This window comes from Drosophila arizonae, chromosome 3 (genome assembly GCF_054131065.1).
Source record: "Drosophila arizonae isolate 15081-1271.41 chromosome 3, UAZ_ARI_1.0, whole genome shotgun sequence".
Lineage (NCBI taxonomy): Eukaryota > Metazoa > Arthropoda > Insecta > Diptera > Drosophilidae > Drosophila > Drosophila arizonae.
Genome location: NC_142923.1, coordinates 26,595,805 through 26,619,024, shown reverse-complemented (window position 1 = coordinate 26,619,024; position 23,220 = coordinate 26,595,805). Strand labels below are relative to the sequence as shown.

The 23,220-nt window shown below is 34.1% G+C and overlaps 2 protein-coding genes across 5 annotated transcripts in view; one reads left to right on the top strand and one right to left on the bottom strand.

Annotated features, from left to right (window-relative positions):
- Window positions 1-21: 21 nt before the first annotated feature.
- Window positions 22-16,944, bottom strand: Mco1 (Multicopper oxidase 1). Its single transcript, XM_089463491.1, has 6 exons — window positions 16,587-16,944; window positions 9,636-10,009; window positions 4,651-4,835; window positions 2,771-4,061; window positions 1,147-2,204; window positions 22-1,077 (listed from the first exon to the last, which is right to left on the bottom strand). Exons 2-6 carry the CDS (start codon window positions 9,823-9,825, stop codon window positions 688-690), a joined length of 3,114 nt encoding a protein of 1,037 aa, XP_089319617.1. The 5' UTR covers window positions 9,826-10,009; window positions 16,587-16,944; the 3' UTR covers window positions 22-687.
- Window positions 16,945-18,352: 1,408 nt separating this feature from the next.
- Shawl (Shaw-like) overlaps window positions 18,353-23,220 on the top strand; it is a 64,031-nt gene continuing 59,163 nt past the window's right edge. For 3 of the 4 annotated variants that reach the window (XM_089463838.1, XM_089463837.1, XM_089463836.1), the window contains exon 1: window positions 18,353-18,779. The gene's annotated coding sequence lies outside the window, so the exon portion shown is untranslated. The remainder of the gene's footprint in view (window positions 18,780-23,220) is intronic. The other variant, XM_018003550.2, reaches the window with a different exon arrangement.

Genomic DNA, 23,220 nt, shown 5'->3' with positions numbered 1-23,220 from the left:
ATCACAAAAACAATCTTTAAATAAGTTCAAAAAAGGAAAGAAATGTTATCTTCATTTTATTTAAATACTTTTAATAATTTATTTACAAAATGTTGAACATTTTTACGCTTAAGAGCTAATGAAATGTTGTAGACAATCACAGATGCTTATGTTAAAATGAAACCAAGTAAATCTTTTGAGTCACATAAAATCAAGATTTCGTTTTGCACGGATTTAAGTTAAGGCCATGTCAGATGAGTATTTCAAAAATTCTCTGAACAAATAATGAATACTGGCTTGGAAAATACTCGGAGAGTTGTATATAGACTAAGTAGATGATAATGTAATATATGTATAACAAATAGCTAAGTTAAGATATAACAAATTCTATGGAATTACATGTTGTTAAAGTGTATGTTAAATGTAGGTAAGCTGAATGTTAAACGACTGTTAAATTGAACAGCAATTTGCTTATTTGAATAGTTTTTCAGTAAGGTAGGCTAATCAGAAGTTAAAATATAATAAATATGAAATTCAGACACATAGATAAAGTGAATGTTAAATGACTGTTAAATTTAACAGGCAATGGATATTGATCTGCTGTTCAAGAAGCTAATCTGAATGGCAATTAGTTTGAAATTGTGATTTAAGGTGACGTAAAAACAGAACCAGTGTCATGATAGCATTGGGTTAGTGAATGGGGATCCCCTATAGTTGGTGTAAAATGAGAGCAAGTAAGGGCAGAGCCGTTGCCAAATGCCTAGCCGATATGTCCTTTGTTGGTGGCACTCGAGTCGGTGGGCTTTCGGATGTATCAACTGTCGACGACGTCTCCTCCCGTCCATCGGGCATATAATCACCGCAGGTGGGAAAATTATGCGGCACCGGCACCATTTTATCATCGTCGCCCACTTTGAGCACCAGAGCCATGCCGATTTCCGCATGGAACTCAATGTGACAGTGGAAGAGCCAATAGCCGGGATTGTAGGCCTCGAAGCGTATGATCGTGTAGCCGCCATCGGGCACGGTGACCGTGTCCTTGACCGGAGGATTGATCAGGTTGCGCCTGAGCAGCTTAAACTGATCCAACTGCTTGATCTGCAATGGGAATAATATTTGATCAAATTTGATAGAATATTTGGATATTTATTGGAAGTATTCACTCACCATTTCAATTGTCACATTCTCGCCCAGACGCTCCAGCCCGATGACGCGAAACGCGTTGCCATGCAGATGGAACGGGTGATTGGCATAGAACGTGAAGCCCTCGTCGACGATGATCAGCTCGACGACCGCATTCAGTGGCACCTGAAGCACGTGATGGCACTTGCAGAACTGCTCGCGGCAATCGATGCCCTGCTGGGCGAGCGTCGTCTCATTGCAGAAGAGCGCGTCGCTCAGCTGATGACGTTGCGGCAGCAGAGCCACCGATGGGAACTTGAGCGAGATGTGATTCAGCTGCGGCGTGTACAACATGTTCTCCCTGGACACATTGTCAGCCATGCTGTAGTAGTCGCTGTGATGGAATTCCGGATTGTCTTTGCGATAGAAGTCGTAGTAGACAAAGAATTTGTAGTCGGCCTCCGGCTTCAGGGTGTCATCGTCGATGCCCGAGACGGAGTCGTATATGGGCAAGGCTCGCATCTCGGCCACGGTCTTGGTATCCGGGTAGCCCGGCCCGCGATTCATCACATTCAGCTCAATGCCCGTCGCATTGTGATCGTAGCGCAGCTCCGCGCTTGGCTCCGCCTCGGGCGCACCTTCATAGCGCAATATGGCCACCTGGAAGGCGGACGTAAACCGCTCGCTGCAGTCCATCAGACCCTTGAGGCGAATCCAATAGTTGTTCACCGCCTGATTGGCATTCAGCACAAAGTCGAAACGTTCGCCCGAGTAGGTGACAATGGAGCCCACCTCCATGGCCTCAATGTCATAGCCATCCGAATTGATGGCGGTCAGCATGTGGTCATCCACAGACACCACAATGGGGCAGTTCAGATACTCGGCGTTCACAATGCGAAAGCGATATCGAAAGCCGCGCTTCACGTGATACACCTGATGCGGTATCTGCTCCAATGGGATCTCCTGCAGATTCCCACGACGTGGACGCGAATGAACCACTGTTGCGGCCGACGACTCGCTGCTGTTGCGCGGCGGCTGCAATGGCTCGCTGGAGAGCAGTTGGATGAGATTTGATGGCGTGGCTGCTGGAGCAGTTGTGGTTGCTAAAGAGAAATTAGAGTAGGGCGAGAAGAGGGAATTAGAAGATGATTAACGTGTAATGGGGTAATATTTAGTGACTAGCTGAAGGCTGAAGGACATGGAGTTGATCTAGCTGTATGAGTTGTAAAGAAGTTGTAAATGATTTCTAAGTAGATGATATGGAAAGAGGAATCAAGTAGAGATAATATTTTAAGGTAGATAATATGAAAGGGGAGAGATAGTATGGTTAATAATAAGAAAAGGAGAGAGAGAGTATATTTTAAGATACATATATAATATGAGAATAGAGAAAATTTCATAAAGTAGATAATATGGAAAATAGATAAGAGAATTTTGAAAGGTTGAATATTGAATAATAGTTAATATGTAAAGAGACAACAAATAGCGAGAATTTTGTAAAGTAGATAATATGAAAGGAGGAATCAATATGAGAGAATATTTTATGGTAAATAATATGAAAAGAGATGGGTGAATTTTGTAAGGTAGATATTATGAAAGAAGTAATCAAAAAAAGAGATTTAGGAAGCCGAATCGCGCTTTTAAAAAATAGGGATTAGGGATTACATACCTAGATTTTCCGAATCCTCCCTTAACATCTTTTCTTCATTATTGAACGCATCAGTAGTCTTTACGTTAAGGCGAGCTGATTTGAGCTGAGGCGATCTGCCTGAAGCTGGAGCGGAAGTTGAAGCCGAAGCCGAAGCTGATGCCGAGTTTGGAGTGAAAGTTGAAGTTGAGCCCGAAACTGAAGCTGAAGCTGATCCCGTGTCCCAACCCGAAGCTGAAGCCTTGGCAGTAGGCTCATCGCTACCAGCCTCTGGCTCCTCTGTCGTCGCTGCATTCGTCGCCATGCGATGCTGTCGCTTCATGTCCGCCCAGATGCGATTGTAGTACCTGCCACGCCCATTGATGAGTATATTGTGCGGCTTATTGTCGCCGCTGGAATGATGGTGAAAGGCAAAGATGCTGGCGCCCGTATCGTGTATCCAGTCCTGCACCACCAGCACATGTTCGCTGAGATCAAAGTCGTAGAGGCCGCCGTGTGGCTCCGTCTGCTTGGGCCGACGTATGATGAGTGGCCCGAAGACGCCGTCGCCACGCTGCATGCCCGTATGCGAATGCCAGAAATGCGTGCCGGAGTTGTCAGCCGGAAAGCTGTAGCGGAATGTGGCATGCGGCGAGATGGGACACTGAGTGATGTGCGGCACGCCATCCATATAGGGCGTCTTCTTCTGGTGCAAGCCATGCCAGTGGATCGTGGTGCTCTCGCCCAACAGATTATTCTTGACATCGACGACAATCTGATCGCCCTCGCATACCTCTATGGCCGGACCGGGCATCATGCGATTGACCACGGTGATGCTGCGCTGCAGTCCATCGCCCATGATGCAGTGCGGCCGCTCGCAATCGGTCAGATTCAGTGGGCAGTCGTAGCAGGCCTTCGAGAAGGTCTGATACCATTCGACCACGAATGTGTAGTGGCACGTCATGGGCGGGGCGCCGGCTTGACAGTCGCGCAGGCACGAATGCTGGCGATACCACTCGGCTGTCCAGATATCTGAGGTCACCTCGACATCGTCCAGCTGCTCGATCCGCGACGTGGCCAACGGGCGGCAGACGAAGCAACAGCTATTCCTGTAGATGCGCTCGGCCGGGCAGCTCGGATCGATCGGCGGACAGGTGCGCCTATAGCTATTGATTATTATCTCGCCATTGTCCCGACGCGCGCACTCGAGCAGCGTGCAGTCGGCATCGTTATGCCACGACTCGCCCACCGCGTACAGGGTATTGTTGTGCTGGCAGTGCGTCCGCACGCACTCCCCGCAGCAGCTGCTCGACGTCTTGCGTAGCTCAGTACCCTGCGAAAATCGAAGCAAATATTAATGCAAAAGTCTATAAATTATTAATGGGGGATATGTTAGAATGGAATTTTAAATTAGAAAGATATATATATGGATTTCTATAAAACATAAATTGTATGTACTTTTATATTATTTATTTATATATTTTTTATGCTTCGTTCTTGTTAAAAATTTATTACAATTATTATTATTAATAAGTACTATTATTATTATTATAAAATGTTATATTAAAGCATGGATTTCTATGATATATATATTTAATGTATTTATATTATATATTTATATATACATATATTTTGTATTGCTTCATTCTTGTTATAAAAAATACTATTATTATTATGAAAATTTCCCACGCTAACCTAACATTTTCCCATTGCTTATTTTACTGTTAGTTTTACTAAAGTACTACTGCAGAGCTGTTAAATTCAAATATTAAATTTATTTGCCTGTCAATTTAACACGTAAAAATACTTCCCCAAAATTATTTCATAGAAATATCTCTGATTAGCTGCATATGTAATTTTTAATTTAAAATTTATTTTCATAAATATACATATTTTGGTGAGCAATTTAATTAAATACTAACCACATCACAGTAAAATTCATTACAATCAATTTGAGTGACGACGATGTGTGCCTGCGGCTCAGTGCCAACACCTGCGGCGCAGGTGTAAACCAGGCAATTGTTCTGTGCATCAAACCAGACGGCACCTTGTTCCTTCTGATGGGTTACATTGTGCTCCTTGTACTCACAGAAGGTGCTACCGGCAGCTGAAAGGGAAGGTAGAGAAATTCATTTTACTATGAGTGACGAAAATAAGCTGATGTAAACAAAAACAGTCAGAATGTAAACAATAAAATGTAATGAGAAAGGAATCCTGGCGTGGATTAACGTCTTAAATCGCACTTTGAAAGCAGAGCATCAGCCATAATATCCCTTTCGTTTATATAATATATACTTTTTTGTGGACGAGTTTTTGGCTTCCCTTAGTGGAAACTAAATCTAGTTTATACACACAATTAGTTTAACATATATATTATTATTAGTACATTTTATTTTATTTTTTGAAATACATATATATAATATCATATAGAGCTTAATAGATAATTATCTATTTACATTTTCTTAAATTCTTTATATTATTTTTTCTTTTAAGTATTTTTCTACGTATTTCCCCTAAGCATTTCATCTAAGTATTTTCCTCTATGTATATCATCTACATTTTTCCTCTAAATATTTCCTCTAAGTATTTCATCAACGCATTTCATCAAATTATTTCTTCTAAGTATTTCCTAGATCTTATATTTGTTGTTATTATTTTTAATATAAAACTAGATTAAGCTGTCACTATGGTAGCAGTAAGCTTGTAAATAAAATATAAAAATTTTTACAAAAAAAAAAAAAAAGTATTTCCTCTAAGTAGTTCATCAAAATATTTCTTCTGTTTCCTCTAAGTATTTTCATTAGGCATTTGTCTCAAGTGCTTAAGTGTAAGTAGTTTTAGTAAGTATTTCTTCTAAGTATTTCCTCCAAGTATTTGCTATATTTCCTCTCAGTATTACCTGTGAGTCTTTCCTCTAAGTCTTTAAGGCTTAGTTGGATGATAACTGACTCTTTATTTTATTTTACTTTACTTCACTTCTCTTTACTGCACTGCACGACTGACCCCCACCAGGCCTAGGTGACTGAAGAAATGTCGCAGCTGCTGGCCTTTATATATGTACATAGGGCGACTCTTGCTCAAACACGAAGTCACGCTCAAATGCTAGTTAGGGGTCGTTACTGTCGAGCTTCGACTGACCGATGGGAACACTCTCCGCTATATAGAGAACCACTTAAATGATCTTCTGTAGTTCTTCTTCCTCCCTTGTTTGGGCGGAGAGAGGACACAAGCAGCTTCTCATTGAGTGTCATATCACTCAGCTTTCTGTCTGCTAATTTGAATGTCTGTCCGTACACGTGTTGAGCATGAATTGTTTATTTGTTTATCGTACGACAATAAATGTTTGATAAAACTGAGTATAAAATACAAAAAAATAACGCAAATAAAATGTAAACAAAAAAACGTTTTGTGCTGTTTGCGCTACGTTTTCTTGGTCGAATCACGCGCATACCTTTTTTTTGTTGTTTGTTTGTAATTCAGATTTATATATACATTAATTAAAATATATGTTTATATGTATAAGTGTAATTTTCCGTGTACGTATTTTACTACATATTACTTAATGTGAATTATTATTAGCTGAGGTTTTTGAACCAAAACGCTGTAATGCTTAACTGTATTATGTATAATTCGCACTAGTTTATTTATTATTTTTTAATTTCAGAAATACCCTGTAATAAGATATACAAAGTTTATTTGAATCTAAATAATTGATAAAAAAAAAAATAAATAAATAAATTATTCGTTTAGAAAGAGCTACTTTTTTTTAAATGAAATTTGCTTTATAAACTAAAATCCATTATATAATATAAGTTAATTTTCATTTTAAATTAATTTAAATTTTTAATTTTTTAAATTTAAATTTTGTTTTATTATATTTTTTCGTAAACACAATATATTTATATATATATATATTTGTTTTTTTTTTTTTTTTAATTTAATATGTACAACAAAAAATTTTATTTTTATATAAATGCTAAATACTTTAAAACTTACAAATTTACTTAACATAAATAATTTAAAAAATCGTAATTAAAAAACAAAGATATAAAATAAATAACCTAAATCAAATTAGCTTGAAATAAATATTATTTTAATTTTATATTTTCCGTTCTCAATATATTTTTAATATTAACCTTAATAATTTAAAAGTCTATTTATAACTGAGCTAGGAATTATGAAAAAAGCTAATAATTTATTAAACTATTGTTGCTTGATAACTAATCGATGTTTGTTTACTGTATAAATTATACACTTTAGAAAATCCATCTTATTATCTTTTTTTATGGTTTTATTATAAACTTTTAGAGCTTTTTTCTATGTTTTACTGAATATAGGGTGTGTTCTATCGTATATGCTTGAACACTATTAATGCAATTTTCCTACTGCTCTTGTATATATAATTTTTGTTTTGTGAGTTTTGTGTCTGGTGTCGCTCGAATTATACAAAGAGGCCGCAGCTGAGCTCATAAAGCCAAGCTATAAAAAAGACTTAATTTAAGCAAACAAACAGAATTAATAATTACTAAGAGCAGTGCAAACGTATTTTTTGCATACCCTGTAACGCATGAGTATCAAATTCATTCATAATTTATGAGTAATACTTTGTCCATAGAGTATTCGCCAGTCGTATAACTTTATGGTCTACCACAAAGTAATCTGTTAATTGGAAAATCAATTTCGCAACCTGCGGAGCTATAAAAATATTTATACATTAAAGCATCGTTAGGTTTATGACTGACTATGTACACACACAATACCCATACGTATGATATCAGGATTTAATAATTCACAATTTGATAAGCACGTACTTGATAGACCAAATCCTCTCTAACTTTAAGTTGATTTCGGGTATTGTAAAGCAGAACTGTTTGTCAGAATGTGTTGGCATTGTATAGATTTTTATGGCCTCATTCGAAGTGTGTGGAACGAACAGAAGTATGTATTATTGATTAGGCAATTTGTTTTTGTTTTTAGACATATCACATGAAATATAAGAGATGTGGGATTTGTTTTTCCAATATTTATTTAATAATAGCTTAAATTTGTAATTCATTCCATTTTTATATGAAATACAGGGTACCTTTTAGTTTATTACTTTATGCAATTTTTGTAATTAAAAGAGAGAGAGAGAGAGAGAGAGAGAGAAAGAGTTGTAGATTTACAGTAACTTGTTAAATTTTAATTGCTATTTTGTGAATATTGTCTAATGGAAACTTTTGCGAGTTAAATACTTTTTGATTTCTTCTTTTTTTTCTGAACAATTTTTATAATTTTATTTTTATACATGGTATATACTTGTTTACATCGCAAATTTATAAATATATATATATATATTTTTATATACATTCATTTTAAATTAGCGCTGTTGACCTTTTGTTTACAAAGTATATTTTATATTCCATAGTTAATAATAATAAAAAAAAAAACCCTGGATATTCTCTAGTCTGATTTGTCAGCGAAAGCGAGGATAACATAATTTTTTTAGATTAAATTATTCAACGTAAATTTTAGAGTATACAACATTTATAGGGTATCTGCTTGTATAAATCGTAAACATTTTCATTTATAATTTATATTATTTTTAAATTAGCTTTTGCTGGCACTTAATTGTTATTTTGTGTAAATTAAAATTATTGTTTGCGTTTGGCTGGCGGGTCAGCGAAACGTTTTAGCCAGGCTAATTGAAATCAATTTCTTCAAGTTTCTCTTCAAGCATGTGAAATATTAAGTAACAAAATTACTCGATGTTTGCCATATAAACGAACTACGCACATATATACATTTATAGGCATTAACATAAATGCGATTATTACCGCACTTATTCTGTCAGCTGTCCGCATTTTATTGACTGGCCATGTTAACACATTCAATGGCTCGTTATGGCCATTATGATGATGAGCTTTAACACTTCATATATTTGATATGTAAGCGTGGAATTACTTGCGCAAATTTGCATGGCCCGCCCGAGAAGCCCCTTCGACTCTTCGTCTGCTAAACATTATTTTGCATTGTTTGCCATTTACATTTATGCTAAGTCCCTCAATATTGGCCAAGGTCAGTGGCTAAAAACTGTTAATTATTTGTTGCTATTTTGCTGTTTTCACACGACGAGCATTTGTTTATGATTGTTTGGCTTTTAATTGAGATGCTAATTAAGTATTTCTGTAAACACCTAGCTAATTCATATGTTGCTTCTCATAGACTTTGTAAATAAATGCGTGCTTTCAGTTTTAATGCTCCTACAGGCTGCAAAGTTAACAGCAGTGGCACTGTTAAGTTGAACTCCAATAAGGATTGAGCTCGCTGACTTAAAGTGGTTGCACTGTTAATTATCATGTGGATTGCAGATTTAACAGTTCTACTTTTGATACAGTTTTAAGTCACTCTTGAAAATTGAGTTGCATTAACAGCAACTGGCTTTTGAACTAACAGCTCGGCATCTAAAGCCGTAAGCCACTCTTCGCATTTCGAACGCATTATAAGAACAACAGGTTTCAGAGTTAACAGCAGATATGCTCTTACGTTAAAGAGTGTATTAAAATGTTGCTTGGCAACAGTTTGGTTTGCACTGATAACCGATGAAAGTTTTATTATTCTTATAATTTATAGTTAAATTCAGAGTTGAAGTAATAAATATTTTTTTATTATTTTTTAATTTTTAAAGTCATAGTATTAAACAAGATTAATTAAATAATCTATTAATGAATTTCCAAAAAATATATATAAATTTGTTTGCTGACCTAAAGTTTTCAAGCCACTGTAAAAAAAAAAAATTGACAGCATAAGAAGAGAAGCAACATTTGTCATTGTCTCTTAAGCTTGCATTTATTTATGGTCTGCTGCTCTGCTCTTTAAAAGTTTAGCAATTTAACATTACGCTTAAAATTTCAATATAAAAACTCACCCCCAGTCTCTTTAATACTTGTCAAGCCGCTGGCTGCTTCAGTCAAGCCGCATTCCCATAGCAGCAGTCCAGATACTAACAGCAGTTGAACTGTTAATGTGTGGACTCTGTTACTGTGCATTGTGTTGCTCCGACTGTAATAGCTCTTCATAAAGTTATTTTGTCTGCTGCACGTTGTTGTTGCGCTCATTTTGTCATAATTATGATGTACGTTTATTTCGCTTGCGGTTGTTGCTCTTGATTTTGTTTTCTCTGTTTTGTTGTTTTGCTTGGGATTTTTGGTGTCTGTGCTGTGTACTTTAAATTGTTGCGGAAATTGTAGATTTGGCAGTTGATTTCCTTTTGCTGTTTTAATTTTAAATATGTTCAACTTGCTGTAAATTAAATAAAATAACATTGAATTTTCGACATAAGTATTGATAAACATTATTATATACATTTTAAATTATTTTTTTAAATTGTTAAATTACTCAATAACTTAATTCTATACTAGAATTTCTAATATTATATAGTTATTGTCTATTATTAAATATATTTAAAGCCCATATTTAAATTTATCTGAATTCAAGCACTCCATCAACCTTAAAAAACATTTATGTTAAGCACCAAAATTATTATCAAATATTGTTCACAAATGTGAATTCTGGGTTTATTTTGGCCTTGGAGGAATTTGTTTTTCTAGCCAGCAACATGCGATTAAAGACAATTGATCAAATATTTAATATTGACTGAGTAGGGTACGCGCCTTAGACGAAACAGACATAGATTGTATTTTTATTTAAGTATGATTTACGGCTGGCAGTTAATGCGAATATATATGTATGAGCCTGTGTATGTGTATGTGTGTTTGTGTCTGCCCAGTTAGATGCTAGGCAATTGTGGGCTCTATCAGCATTTGGTCAGCCAAGCCAAGTTGGCCCACAAGCAGTGCACGTACAAATTTAATTAATTAGCACTCTGTTCTTCAAAACACACACACATACATATAGAAACAAGTCCTATCTCACACACACACACAGGCACACAGGCCCACGCTCACTTACACTGACGAATCGCACCAGTCACGTACGTCCATAAGACCAACGATGGAGCTGCAAATGGCAACTGGTGGTGGACCAAGCATTCGCCCAGCCTCCCAGCTGGAAGCACACAAAGCATATCAAGAAAACTGCGCATAAATTATGAAAAGGAAAACAGACAACAACAACAACAACAACAAGACCAATAAAGAGAGAGACGCCGAGTAAACATAAAAATTGGATACGATTTTTTTTTTTTTTTTTTTTTTTTTTTGCTGCTGCTTGTTTTCTTGGGGTCACACTGGCACATAGTTTAGTCTGGACTTAAAGCTACTTAAAGATTTATGCCCCGAGCTGAGGCTCGACGGCCGCTGTCCGCACTGCTAACGCACTTCCGTTAATTAGCAATTAAGTGGCACTTCATTTACGCCCGAAAGGGAATGTACTTAATGTATTTATGAACATTATTATCAAATTTTATAAGAGCGGCAACCGAATTATTTCGCAGTGACATTAATCGATTTAGCTTTGTTTAAGCGCTGCAGGCGGGTTGTCAGTGGAGGGGGAGGGCTTAACGAAGAGCAATATGATATACAGGAGCCATCTTATTTAGTGGGCAAATGAGACTCAAGCTGAAGATCAATTCAAGAGTTATTCGTAAAGACTCAACTTAACTGAAATGCTTATACTGATCAAGAGAGATCTAATTTAAATTAATATAATTATTTCACTAAATTTTCAACAGGTATCTCTAAGACCCCACTGCTAATTTTAAATAGAATATACAACATTTTTGTATTTTATTCATACTGATTCATAAGAAGTGAATAGAGTATATGGGTAATATGCAATGTTGCTGTCTTGTTGTCCGTTCATCTGTCCCTCCGTTTTGAACGAGTATTACGCAGTGTGAATTATAATCATATTCGATCTAGGGCAACTTTTAATATTATAAAAATGATATTTTCCCTGCAAATTTATTCGTTTTGCTATAAAATAGAAAATTTACATATTTCAAAAAATAATTTTTCTAAAATGCAAATTTTGTTCTAGTCCCAGCTAACTTTTTGTGAATATTCAGGCACATTAATTAACATGTAAATATAATTTTTTTTTAATCAATGCCTTGAATTATGATGCAAATTTGTTGTAAAGAAAACTGACTCAAATTTTAGTTTAGATATATTATTATTAATGAGTTTTTTTCTTTCGGTCATATACATAAATATATGTATGTATATCCGGTTCTGGGTGAGTGAGTGTCTAGATCATTAAAGATAATGAATGCTAATTAATGGTAATTAAATATCAATTGAGCCATGTAGACTTACAAATTATATTGCGATTGTCTGTTTGGGCTTTAAGCAGTTCACCTATTGACACGGCTGGAATTTATTAAACCAGATTCAGTCATATGAGAAAATATTTGCTAGAAACTGCTGTAAAGGTATTATTGCTGCCTTTAACGACATCGAGCAATAAATGAAGTAAACGATTTGCTGTCTTCGCCTCATACCCGGAACTGGAACATTATAAACGAGACTTGAAGTGTTGACAGAGACATCAAAATGTTGAACGTTCGTTTGTTATCCAAGGAGAACACAAGTGGGGAAGGGTAGGTGGGGTGAGAGATAGATACCCTGTACTGTAGTTGTATGGGTATGAAGGTTCAAAGGGAAGGGATTAAAAGAGAAGGAAATTGAAATGAAAGGTAAGGAGAGAAAATACAATGAAAGAGAAGCACAGCTAAAAGAGAAAGAAGAAAGATGAAAGAGAAGAAAACAGAAGAAGAGTGAATATCTAACGAAACTGACAGAGCAGAAAAGACGAAAGGATATATGTATATAACAAAGAGTAGAAAAGAAAATACAGAAGCAATGAAAAGGGGAGGGAATATAAAACGAGAAAGAGAAGAGAGGAAAGAGAGAAATGTGCAGATCGAAGAGGAAGGATATATGTATGTATATAAAAAGAAAGTGAAGAAGAGAGAAGAAAATTGAAAGGACGAAAGATTTAGGAAAGGGAAAGGGGACCGATAATGAAAGAAAATAAGAAGGAATATAAAAATCTTATGAAGGAAATCCGAGTATTTATCCAATTAATTGAATCTAATTAAATGGGAGTATGTTGGAATCATTATCAGTATCAAAATCTTACAACTTCACTCATTCCATTTATAATTTCCAATTCACCTCCACTTAGTACAGGGTATTTAGGTTGCCTCACTTTCATCTACACCTCTAATCGATTATCTGTGTTCATCTCCGTGAACTGTGAATGTGATTTTTTCCTTTCAGCCATGACTATTCGCATAATTAAGCACTTTCAATTATTAATTGAAATGACAGTAAATCAATTTAATTAACATTTTCTAAGCCGACAACAAAAAAATGTACCTTAAAAGTCACGTTGATGGATGAGTTCACAAGTTAAATATTAGACGAAATTAAACAGCGAAGATAAACAAAAGGAATTACAAGCTAAAAATAAAATGAATATGCAAAATGGGCGTTTCACCTGTAGTTCACACCTGCTCATGCGCCTGTGCTAAATTCCCTTTCTGGAAATCACAAATCCCATATAAATTGATTAAGCTCCATCACCTATTTGGTTAATGTCTTGTCTGACCGCACACGTGAAAATTCCCTTTTAATTAATACAAAATGACGCAGCTGAAGGTTAAATGGGGAAAAAATCGTTCACCTGTGGTTGGGAATGCGTTCAGTGAGTGAGCAGATATTATCACGATAATTACGTGTTAAAATATTTGCGTGCTTAGTGGATTGACTGAAAGAAGTCAGCTTCTGTTATAGCGCTTTATGAGAGAGCTAGTGAACTCATATATACATATATGTGTTATATCACATAAATATATATAAATATAAGCATAGAGTTCTCTAAGGGTATACTCAACATATTTTAAGATTTCACAATTATTATTGGTGCTATTTTAATGACATCTTCAATTGAACTTAGAGTCTCTAAGTATTTTGTAAATAGTTCTCACTTTTATTTCTTTATATTGTGCCCATAGTTTCTATAGCCGACGAAGTTTTCTACTTCATCTCTGATATGTATATATTCTTGAAGTCCGTCTTTGCGCTTCCCACGCATTTTTATATCAGCCAAAAGGATTTCCTGTTTTTTTTTTAATTTTCCAAAATAACTTGTGGCATATACTTTTCTTTTATACATTCTTTACTTAACAAAAAGCCCAAAAATTTATACATATATTAACACAATATAATTAACGTAAATCATTTGACAGCTATATATACGTTATATACTTTTTTAAAGCCATAATTTATAGCTTGTAACAACTAGTTATTAACGTTAAAACCAAGTATTACAGGTACTTAAATTTTATATATGTATGTATGTATAAATAGACGGCCTATCTTTTGCCTTATTAAAAATAGCAAAAAATTGGGCATTCAACGTTTTATTTGACTATTTGTTATTTTATGTTAATACTTGATGATTTTTACTTCTAGAAGCTGTGATATACCACGCTTTTTACTATAACTTATTAATTTATTTTTAGATAATGACAAAAAAATAAAAACTAAAAATAAAAATTATAAAAATAAATGAAAAATACAAACAATTAGCAAGTGAAGAGTTTAAAAACTGAAATTAAATTTAAATTAAATATACAAATAAAAAAATAAAATAAAATAAATAAATTAAATTAAATTAAGAGAAAAAGAATTGTAATATACATACAGAAATAAGAAAGTATGAGTTCAATTTAAAAAAATGTCAAAATAAAAAAATAAACAATTTACAAAAAAAAAAAAAAACAAAAAAAAAACAAAAAAAAAATGTAAAAAAATATATAGAGAATCAATAGGAGTTATATATTAAAACAACTTCTAATAGTTCAAACTCTATATGCAAAAGCTGAAACCGTCTTCAGTTTGGCTTTGCTTTAAATATTTGTAGATGGCATAAACTATAACTATAAATAAAGTTCCCATAAATTAGACAAGCATTCAAACTGCAATTTCCTCTGCTTATTTCTTTTATTATTTCTTGCTTCCCTTCTGTTTGACCCGGTCCTATGGCCACGTTGCATTAAAAATAGTTAATGGATTTCCACTTGTTTTATTTTCGTTGTGTTTTTAATGACAAAAGCTTATGCTAATTTCAATGTAGCAGCTACCTCACTTCCCGGTATGCGACTTATAATCGAACCAGCTTGCATAACACAATTTGTCAGCATCTTTTAGCTTCACATTTATCACCAGTTTCTACGGATGTTATATATGTATCTATTTGTTGACATGCCATTATGTGCTCATTGTGTGTGCGTGTGTGCGAGAGTTGATTGCAGTTTTACTTTTGATTTATTGACGTATTTGTATTTATTTTTACTTTTATCTATTTTTTGCCTCGTTAACTTGAACAAGATGGCATTTCAATTATTCAGATACGTCACTCTTGGCCGCATTTCTCGTTGAGAAAAAGAAGAAGACGAAGAGTGGAAGATTTTAAGCTGCTTAACAATATATGTATATACAAATAGCTTTGTGTGCCTTTAAATGCATGTAAAGTTGGCTATTTTTAGGAGTTGCTCGCTTGGTCCGGCTTCGCCGTTGGGAGAGACCCATAAAAGCTTACGCATTCTATCTGCTGAGAAACTCTTTTAATGACATGCATATTAATTATTTAGAGCTAGGCAGGGGACGCCGTCAGGCGTATTTAAATGCATATTATCTGTCAGCGCACTTTAAAGAGAATGCGATATACTTTCAATTAAGCTTGATTTCCAGAGGCTAATTGAAATTTGTTGCTGCCTGAACTCTAAGAATTTAAAGCACTTAAAAGTTAAATAAACCTTCATAGAATTTAGAATTTATATGTTTAGGGAGGATATGATTTAGTCTGACATCACTTTGACTATATATATATATATATATATATATATATATATATATATATATATATATAATATAGTTTTTATATACTGGTATATCACTTTGATCATACACAAAAAATAAAAGCATGTAAAATGCCTTCTAACATTTAAATGCCTTCTAACAATTTCTTTCGTAAATTTGTAAATAAACTTTTACAGGCTATTATCTAACCAGGTCAACTCCTAATTTCATTTACCCATTTAATACGCATATATATCGTGAGCTTGCACTCAAAACAGGGCATCTACTAGTCTACTCTCCTGCAGCTGAACTATATATTCCCTGTTTATTCTTGGAAAATCCGCATTGATCAGTGACCCATTAATGGAGCTAGTTCATTTGGTTCACGCTGTGCGGGGAAACACCGTTTCCCACCGAATCCGGTTACACAACAAAGAGGAGGACTAGCTCTTAAGTCTCTTACGGCCTGCCAACGAAAATTCAAGATCAAAACAAAACAAGCTAAATAAATAATAATAATAATAATAATAATAATAATCCGAAGCGCTGAGCATTATGCTGAAGGCCAACAAATTGTAAGACAAGTTACGACATGCCAAGCTGCAGGTTGCTAATCATTTTTTTAATACCTGTTTTTTTTTTTTCAAATTATTATTATTGAGCTTAAATTTTGTTTATATTTATTCAAATTGAACTTTGAATATTTTTTTGAGCACTATAAAAATGTGAATTCAAATGTTTTTATTATATTCTGAATATATTAAATTGAGTCAGAGCTCAAGACAAAATCTTACAAAATTGTGAAATGATTTGTGCTTTTTTTTATTGCCGACTTTTGCAGATTTTTTTTTTTTATTATTATTTTGTTGTTGTTGATAATCAGTTAATTTTTGTTTTTATTTTTTATCATGGCAATAAGATAATACAAATTCAACCGACATAAGTAGAGACAGGCAGAGCCGTAAGCGATTCAGACGAATGACTAAATACTTTAAGGAAATGCTGCCATATTTCAGTTATTCGAAAAATTCTGCTCAAAATATGCTTACCTTTTTCTCTTCAGCAAATCCAAAAATCTTTACAACTCACAGATAAAATATATTATCATCATCATATATATGAATTATAGAACTTTTACTTATCGCGTACAAAAAAGTTGTACATAACAATAATAATTATAAACACAATATTACTATTTCGTAACGGTTTAATAGCATTAGATTAGAGATTTTTCTGCTTCGTTATAATTATGGTGAATACAGTTTGACAAGCATTGGTTGGCGACCAGCTAGCAAGGAGTTGAATAATATATTTGTATATCACTTGCACTTCACTGCCAAAACCGCGTTGTATGCGCGCGAGTCGCCGTTAAAATCGCAACTAACTCAATTTGAATGCAACAAAGGCGTTTTTGAAGATTCCAAAACGCGCTAAAACTAAAATTTACCTTTTAGCCTTTTTTGTTATAGCGTTCGCACTCTCCGTCGACGTCGGCGTCGCTGCTGCTGCTGATAACAGTTCCAGTTACGACGAGCGACGATCGCCACTCCGTTGTCCGAGAGAGCGCGAGCAGCAGAGCTAACGCGAGAGCGTGAGAGCATTGCTTGGATCATTTCTGTTACGTTCCAACCGGTCTGTTGTTTTAATTACGTGCACTTGTTGGCCAGCGAGCACTGTTAATGCTTAACAGAGCGCTATTTATCTATTCTGATTGGCACTATGTTAAACATCTTATGAGACGCCGCCGATTCAACGCAACGCTTCCGTGCCAACATATTTGATTGCAATCGCATAGTGTGTCTACGTATGTGTGTTTGTGTGTGTGTGAGCTGCTGATGTCTGCTCCGTTTGTTCGCATTTATTAAAAGTTGTCGCACTGCTAATAAAACCAGGTTGCATATCACATGTATGCGCTGTTCTTTTCTGATTGGTTTTGCTTTTACAGCTATATGTAAAGTACGCATGCTTGTTTACATAACTGCCATTTCCTTCTTCTGTCTCTTTACTTACATATTTGTTCATGTTTTTAGAGTTGATTCATTGGCAGTGAGTCTGATGATGAGTTTTACAATGGCCTTTTATTTGGTTCACCTACCTTGAAAATACAATTTTTTAAGCAAATAATTATATTTAATTAAAATTATTCAAGGTTTTTTATCTGGCATTTGTTTAAAAAACACTTGAAATATATATTTTATATTATATTATATTGTCTTATATGTTTGTGAATAGTCTTTGTAATTTCAAATTCATATTACCATATTCTTTTCTTTTTCAGTATAATTCAATTTGTTATTAAAAAAAAATTACTTTTTGCTAAATAAAATAAAAAGATATTTAAACAAACTAATAACTATCAAGTTAATAAACATAATTTAAATATATACATATATATTTTTTAATATTTTTTTTTATTTTCGTTTTACTATATTTTTAGTATCTTATGTTAAGCCATTTTTATTTTATTTTTTTCTATTCATTGTAATTTTTAATTGTCTTGTTAAATTTGAAATTTAATTTTAATATGTAGTTAGATTTAAAACTTATTATTTAATATAAATTTTCATTTTAGTTATTTTTTTTCATATTTGAAAGCTACTCCAAATAATGCGCAGTGTAGAGTCAAACGTTATTCACCACACACGCATACTGATGCTGAGAGCTTTCGCTCTGTCGCTTTCACTCTCGCGCTCACTTTCGCACGCTCTCTACGGCGCTCTCAATTTGTCGCCGTATGAGCAGCAACGTGAAGTTGCAGCATCCCGTTATTCGGCTGGAGTAATGCGACGACGGAGCCAGCCACAGCGACAGCGACAGCGACTGAGCCAGAGCCCAGCGCCAGCAGCGATAATTGTTGATGGCATGTCCTTTTGGCAGGCTGCGTTCAGTTCGTGTTAAGACGTGCGTGCGGCAGGAACAACTCGCCACTCGAGGGCTCTGCCAGCGCCAAGCTAACCTCTCTCACAGTGGCCAATTGCCTACAAGAAGAGTGTTAGTAAGCCAGCGAATCTGGCATTGGCTGTGGCCGTGTTGTTCGCGAAATACGTTCAGGTGCCAAAGTGGCTTGGACAACTGGACGACAGCGAGTCGAGTGTTTCTCTGTGTATATGCGCGTGTGTGTGTGTGTGCGTAAGTGTTATGGTGTGAGCATCATATTATTTACCAAATACTTACAAGTGCTTCACGCGGCTAACGAAACTTTGCCTAAAGGATTAAAGTATCCAGAGCAGTAGTTGGACGAGGTAACGCAGATCTATCTTTGCACTCAGCCAGCTTCTGTTTAGCCAAACTTTTGTAACTTCATTTTGTGGGTTGCTTTTGTATTGTTGTTGTAGCTTGTGTTTTGTTTCGGCCAAACTTTAATGTGGCTAGCTGCCTTCTTCTTCTTCTCTTGTTTTTGTTGAGTGTGTGTGAGTCGTTGTGTGTTCCGCCTAGGGAGCTGTAAAATAAACCAGCTCAACGGTATCTAGTCCTCCCCTATGTCAGCGTCAATTTATATGGGGCTTCCGATGCCCCTTATAACCGGCCTAAAGAAAATGTTGCTCTGAATTGGTTCCGACCAAGATAACATATGGCTTGAAATGGCTTTTAAGGATATTAATGATTTAACTATTTGGGCGCCTTTTGTTCTTCGGGGCTGCCAGTCGAGTTAAACTTATCTCTATTATTCACGAACATTAATTGTGAATAATAAATGTTATCTGTTTTCTAAGGGAAATCTTACAACAAATTCTATCCAAATAATGACCGAAATTATTATTAATTTAATTATTACATCTTGGGGAATTAAAGTCAAGCAAAATATTTTTAGCACGTGTCATTGGAAATTCTCATTTAAATTATTTATTCATAAAGTACTCAAATAGTCAACATGTTTGAATATTCAATTTATGAACATTTTATATTAAAATTATACTTTAATTTGTTTAACAACTCATTAAAATTAGAAATATATATATGGGCTAGAAGTAACTTTTAATATTATTTGCCTTCCATTTTTTCATCTCTTAGGCTTGAAAGCATTTTATATATAACCCACTAATCTTTCAACTTAGCGAATAAACATTTTTCATGTGAAACATTTAAAAGTAAAATTTAGGGGAAAATGAAAAGGCTGCCACAAATCAAATACAATTTGTGTGTAGTAAAATTTGTATTCTTTTTTTTTAATATATATATATTTTTTATTCTTCATACAATTTAAAACATAATAATTACAAGGAATTTTTCTCATATTCAAACCTTAAATTAAAAAAAATATTCGTTATGGCCTCTGAAAGTAAATTTTCTGCCTACCAAATATTATGTTTTCAAGCAGAAATAAAAACAGGGAACTAAGAAATTCAATCTTAAGCAAAGCCTGTCGCTAGATAGTTAGGGGAGAGTTCTAGAGAGAGAAAGAAAAGGATATGAAATATAGGGCCAGAGGAAGTGAGATGAGGGCAACAGATTTAGGATAGAGATGATAGGAAAACAATTTATTTTAAATTGTTATAGAGGCTTTAACACTCGGATGCCGGAGAGGTCCAGACGGAATACTAACTGTTGTGATTTTACAAAACCTTAGTTTTAAAATACCTCTCAAAAAATTAAGGAAATGTTTTAGGTTTGACTATAACTTGTATATAAATATAATTGAATTATCAAAACAAATAAAATACATGGTAAATAAATTAGTTATTTAATGAGTTACAAAAACAAAAATGTAAATAAATTTCAAATTCGTTAAAGTAAATAATTTATTTTATTATTTTAAACAATATTATTATATGTCAAAAACTATATTTATTGGAAATTGTTGTATTAGATATGTAAGAAAAAAAGCCATATATATACACATATATATATATATGAGTATATATGTATTCCATAAATATTAAAACTGATATTAGGCTAGCAGCTTAACAACTTTGGAAACTTCTGGAAATAACAAAAAAAAAATATATATATATATATGTATATATTAAAATAAAATATAATATAATATAATATAATATAATATAATATAATATAATATAATATAATATAATATATTAAAATATAATGTAATATAATATATGTATAAGTATAAATATAAAATAAAATAAAATATAAATAAATATATTATATTATATTTTTTAGAATTATTTTAAATTGTTTTTGAAGTTTCCAAAGTTAAGCGTACAGACAAATTGACAAAAAATTTATTCCAAACATCTATGTTCTTTTCTTGGTTTTCTTGTTTTTTTTTTTTTCCTCAATCTAAATTTAAGTTGCGTTGACAAACTTATTTAAAGCCTGCAAAGCGTATTTTTACTTCGTATTTTATTGCTTGCCAAATGTTTTTTATTAGTTTGCCGTTTGATCTCAAGCAAAAAAAGAACAAATAAAAGAAACGAAAAGTTGTTAGTTTGTTTTTAATGTGTTGATATATATTTTGTGTAGCTGCATGGAGGATAGAAAAAAAGAAAAAGGTTTAATTTATGGGAGCATAGATTGGCTGGGGAGTTGCCTAACCATTCATGCTGGCCTAACCCAATGGGACAAGAAACTTTTTGGTTTTGTCAACTTTTGTTAGCTTTTTATGCGCGACACTGAGACACATAAACAGAAAATAGTCAAGAGTGCCAACTGCAAAGGGCACTCGACATGAAAGGAGCTTGGTGAAGGGCGTGGCGAGGGGCAGGGGACGACATGCATTTATCAAAAAAATTGTTGTTTTACGGTTGACGCGTGCGCGATTGCCTTGTTTTATTTTTTTTTATTTTTTTTTTTGGTGTTGGTTTTTGATTTTTGGCCTCTTCTTTGGCCGAAATCCGTTTTGCAGTAATTGAGTTACGAGCGTGTGCATCTGAAGGCGACGAAGATGCCAGAGCGTAAGACAAACGGCCCAGGCACACCAAATGCTGCACTTCTGCCGTCATATTGAGTGTCTGTGGGCATTGCGGACTGATTGAAACGAGCAATGTAATTAAGGTTTCGCTCCGTTGCCGCAACGTGTGTGTGTGTGTGTGTCTGCTCTGTGGCCCGCCCATAAAACAGAGAAAGACCGAGCCAAGAGCCAACAGTCGACTTTGGCGCCAATGTTGGCCAACAGGAATTAAAGCATAAACTACAATTGTGCACGTCCTGAGGTTTACGACCCAGCAAAAAAAAAATTTGTATATATATATACACCCACATATGCATGTGGACTGGGGCTAGACGTCTCTAATGGGTCGCACTTGTGCTGCAACTGTGTGTGTGTGCGTGTGTGTGTGTGTGCGAGTGCGTGTCTGTAATTTGCTCAGCTCGTTGTGGTGTGTAATTTCATAAAAAGCTGAAGAAAAACTGAAATTTCTAATAGAGCGCATAGTTAAGCATTTGCTGGAATTGGTAATCAAAACGCGTTCCAGTCATTGCTCGTTCTCTTTGGTGCAACGAGGCGTATGCGCAATATGAATATTTTATCTGATAATTTCGCAAAGAACTGAACTGAACTCAACTCAACTCAACTACAATCTGTCGGCAATCGTTGAATTATAATCACATCATTGCATACATCATTTGCTCGACAATTTTAATAAAACACATGCAGCTGACACTTCTAGCATATGGACGGGCAATTTTCATAGATTGTTGGGTGTAGGAGATGTGGATGACCTTTTCAGCTATCTAAAGCAGCTGGCTAGATTGAATGGGCTTGGTTGAGGGATCAAGGTTTTTTATTGAACATTGTATTAAAATGCTATTTGGATTAATATTTATAATGAATCGTCTAGTTTAAAGGAGATGAATCACATTTGTAGATACTAATCTCACCTAACTGCAATTGTACCTTTTCTTAGTGTCCTTAAAAGTCAAAAGTAATACTAAATTAAGAAAGTTAATGGCTCGATCGAAGTAAAGATGCATATATTCATCCCTAACGTTCTCTTAACATATATATACATATGTATATATATAAATTTCAGTTAGTTGATTTAAGTTTAATGGAATTGAGGAATATTCAATATATATATAACTGAAATTTATATACATAACTTTCTCGAAAATTCTCTTCAAATTCCGTTAGCTACTTAGCATACAATAAATGAGTAATGCAATGAAGGTTGGCTTGTGTTAAAGTTTGTAAAAAATATTACTGCTCAAAAAAATATTGCGACATTTTCATATTTATTGAAAATTATTTAAGATCGATTTATAATTTCTTCCCTTCAAAGTAATCCCCATTATTTTATTATATTATACACTTTGGTCAAAGTTTCTTCCAGGCTTCGAAGTACTTCAAAAAGTCTTTTGCAAATGGCACTTATTGAAAAAAAAAAAAAAACTATAATGAATAATATTTAATAAAAATAAAATATAATATTTATTTCAAGCGGCAGCTTTAATGTGTATGAACTCTGACTACATATGTATATCGACTCAGTGCGGCATACTGAAAAGGAATATATGGCCCTTATGGTGGCTGCTACGACTTCTACTGTCTATAAAATACATTTGCACAAAATTATTCTACCCAGACTTTTAATTTTCAATGCATGCAGGGTAAAATGATTACCACAGTTTTATATAATCCCATGCAAATTTTGTCTAATCTCACATTTTGCCCCATTCAAAAAATACAAAATTCAACATTTCTTCACTTTCTGTAACTTAAATTTTATTTATTCATATATATTTTACTAAAAATTTTACTACATACTCTTTAATCCTATTCTA

Bases quoted from the DNA above. Each gene is read 5' to 3' on its own strand.
- Mco1 (XM_089463491.1), bottom strand. From the start codon at position 9,825: ATGAGCGCAACAACAACGTGCAGCAGACAAAATAACTTTATGAAGAGC. The intron at 4,062-4,650 runs GTTAGTATTTAA...CGATTTTCGCAG, and splicing joins ATGAATTTTACTGTGATGTG to GGTACTGAGCTACGCAAGAC. The intron at 1,078-1,146 runs GTGAGTGAATAC...TTCCCATTGCAG, and splicing joins AGAATGTGACAATTGAAATG to ATCAAGCAGTTGGATCAGTT.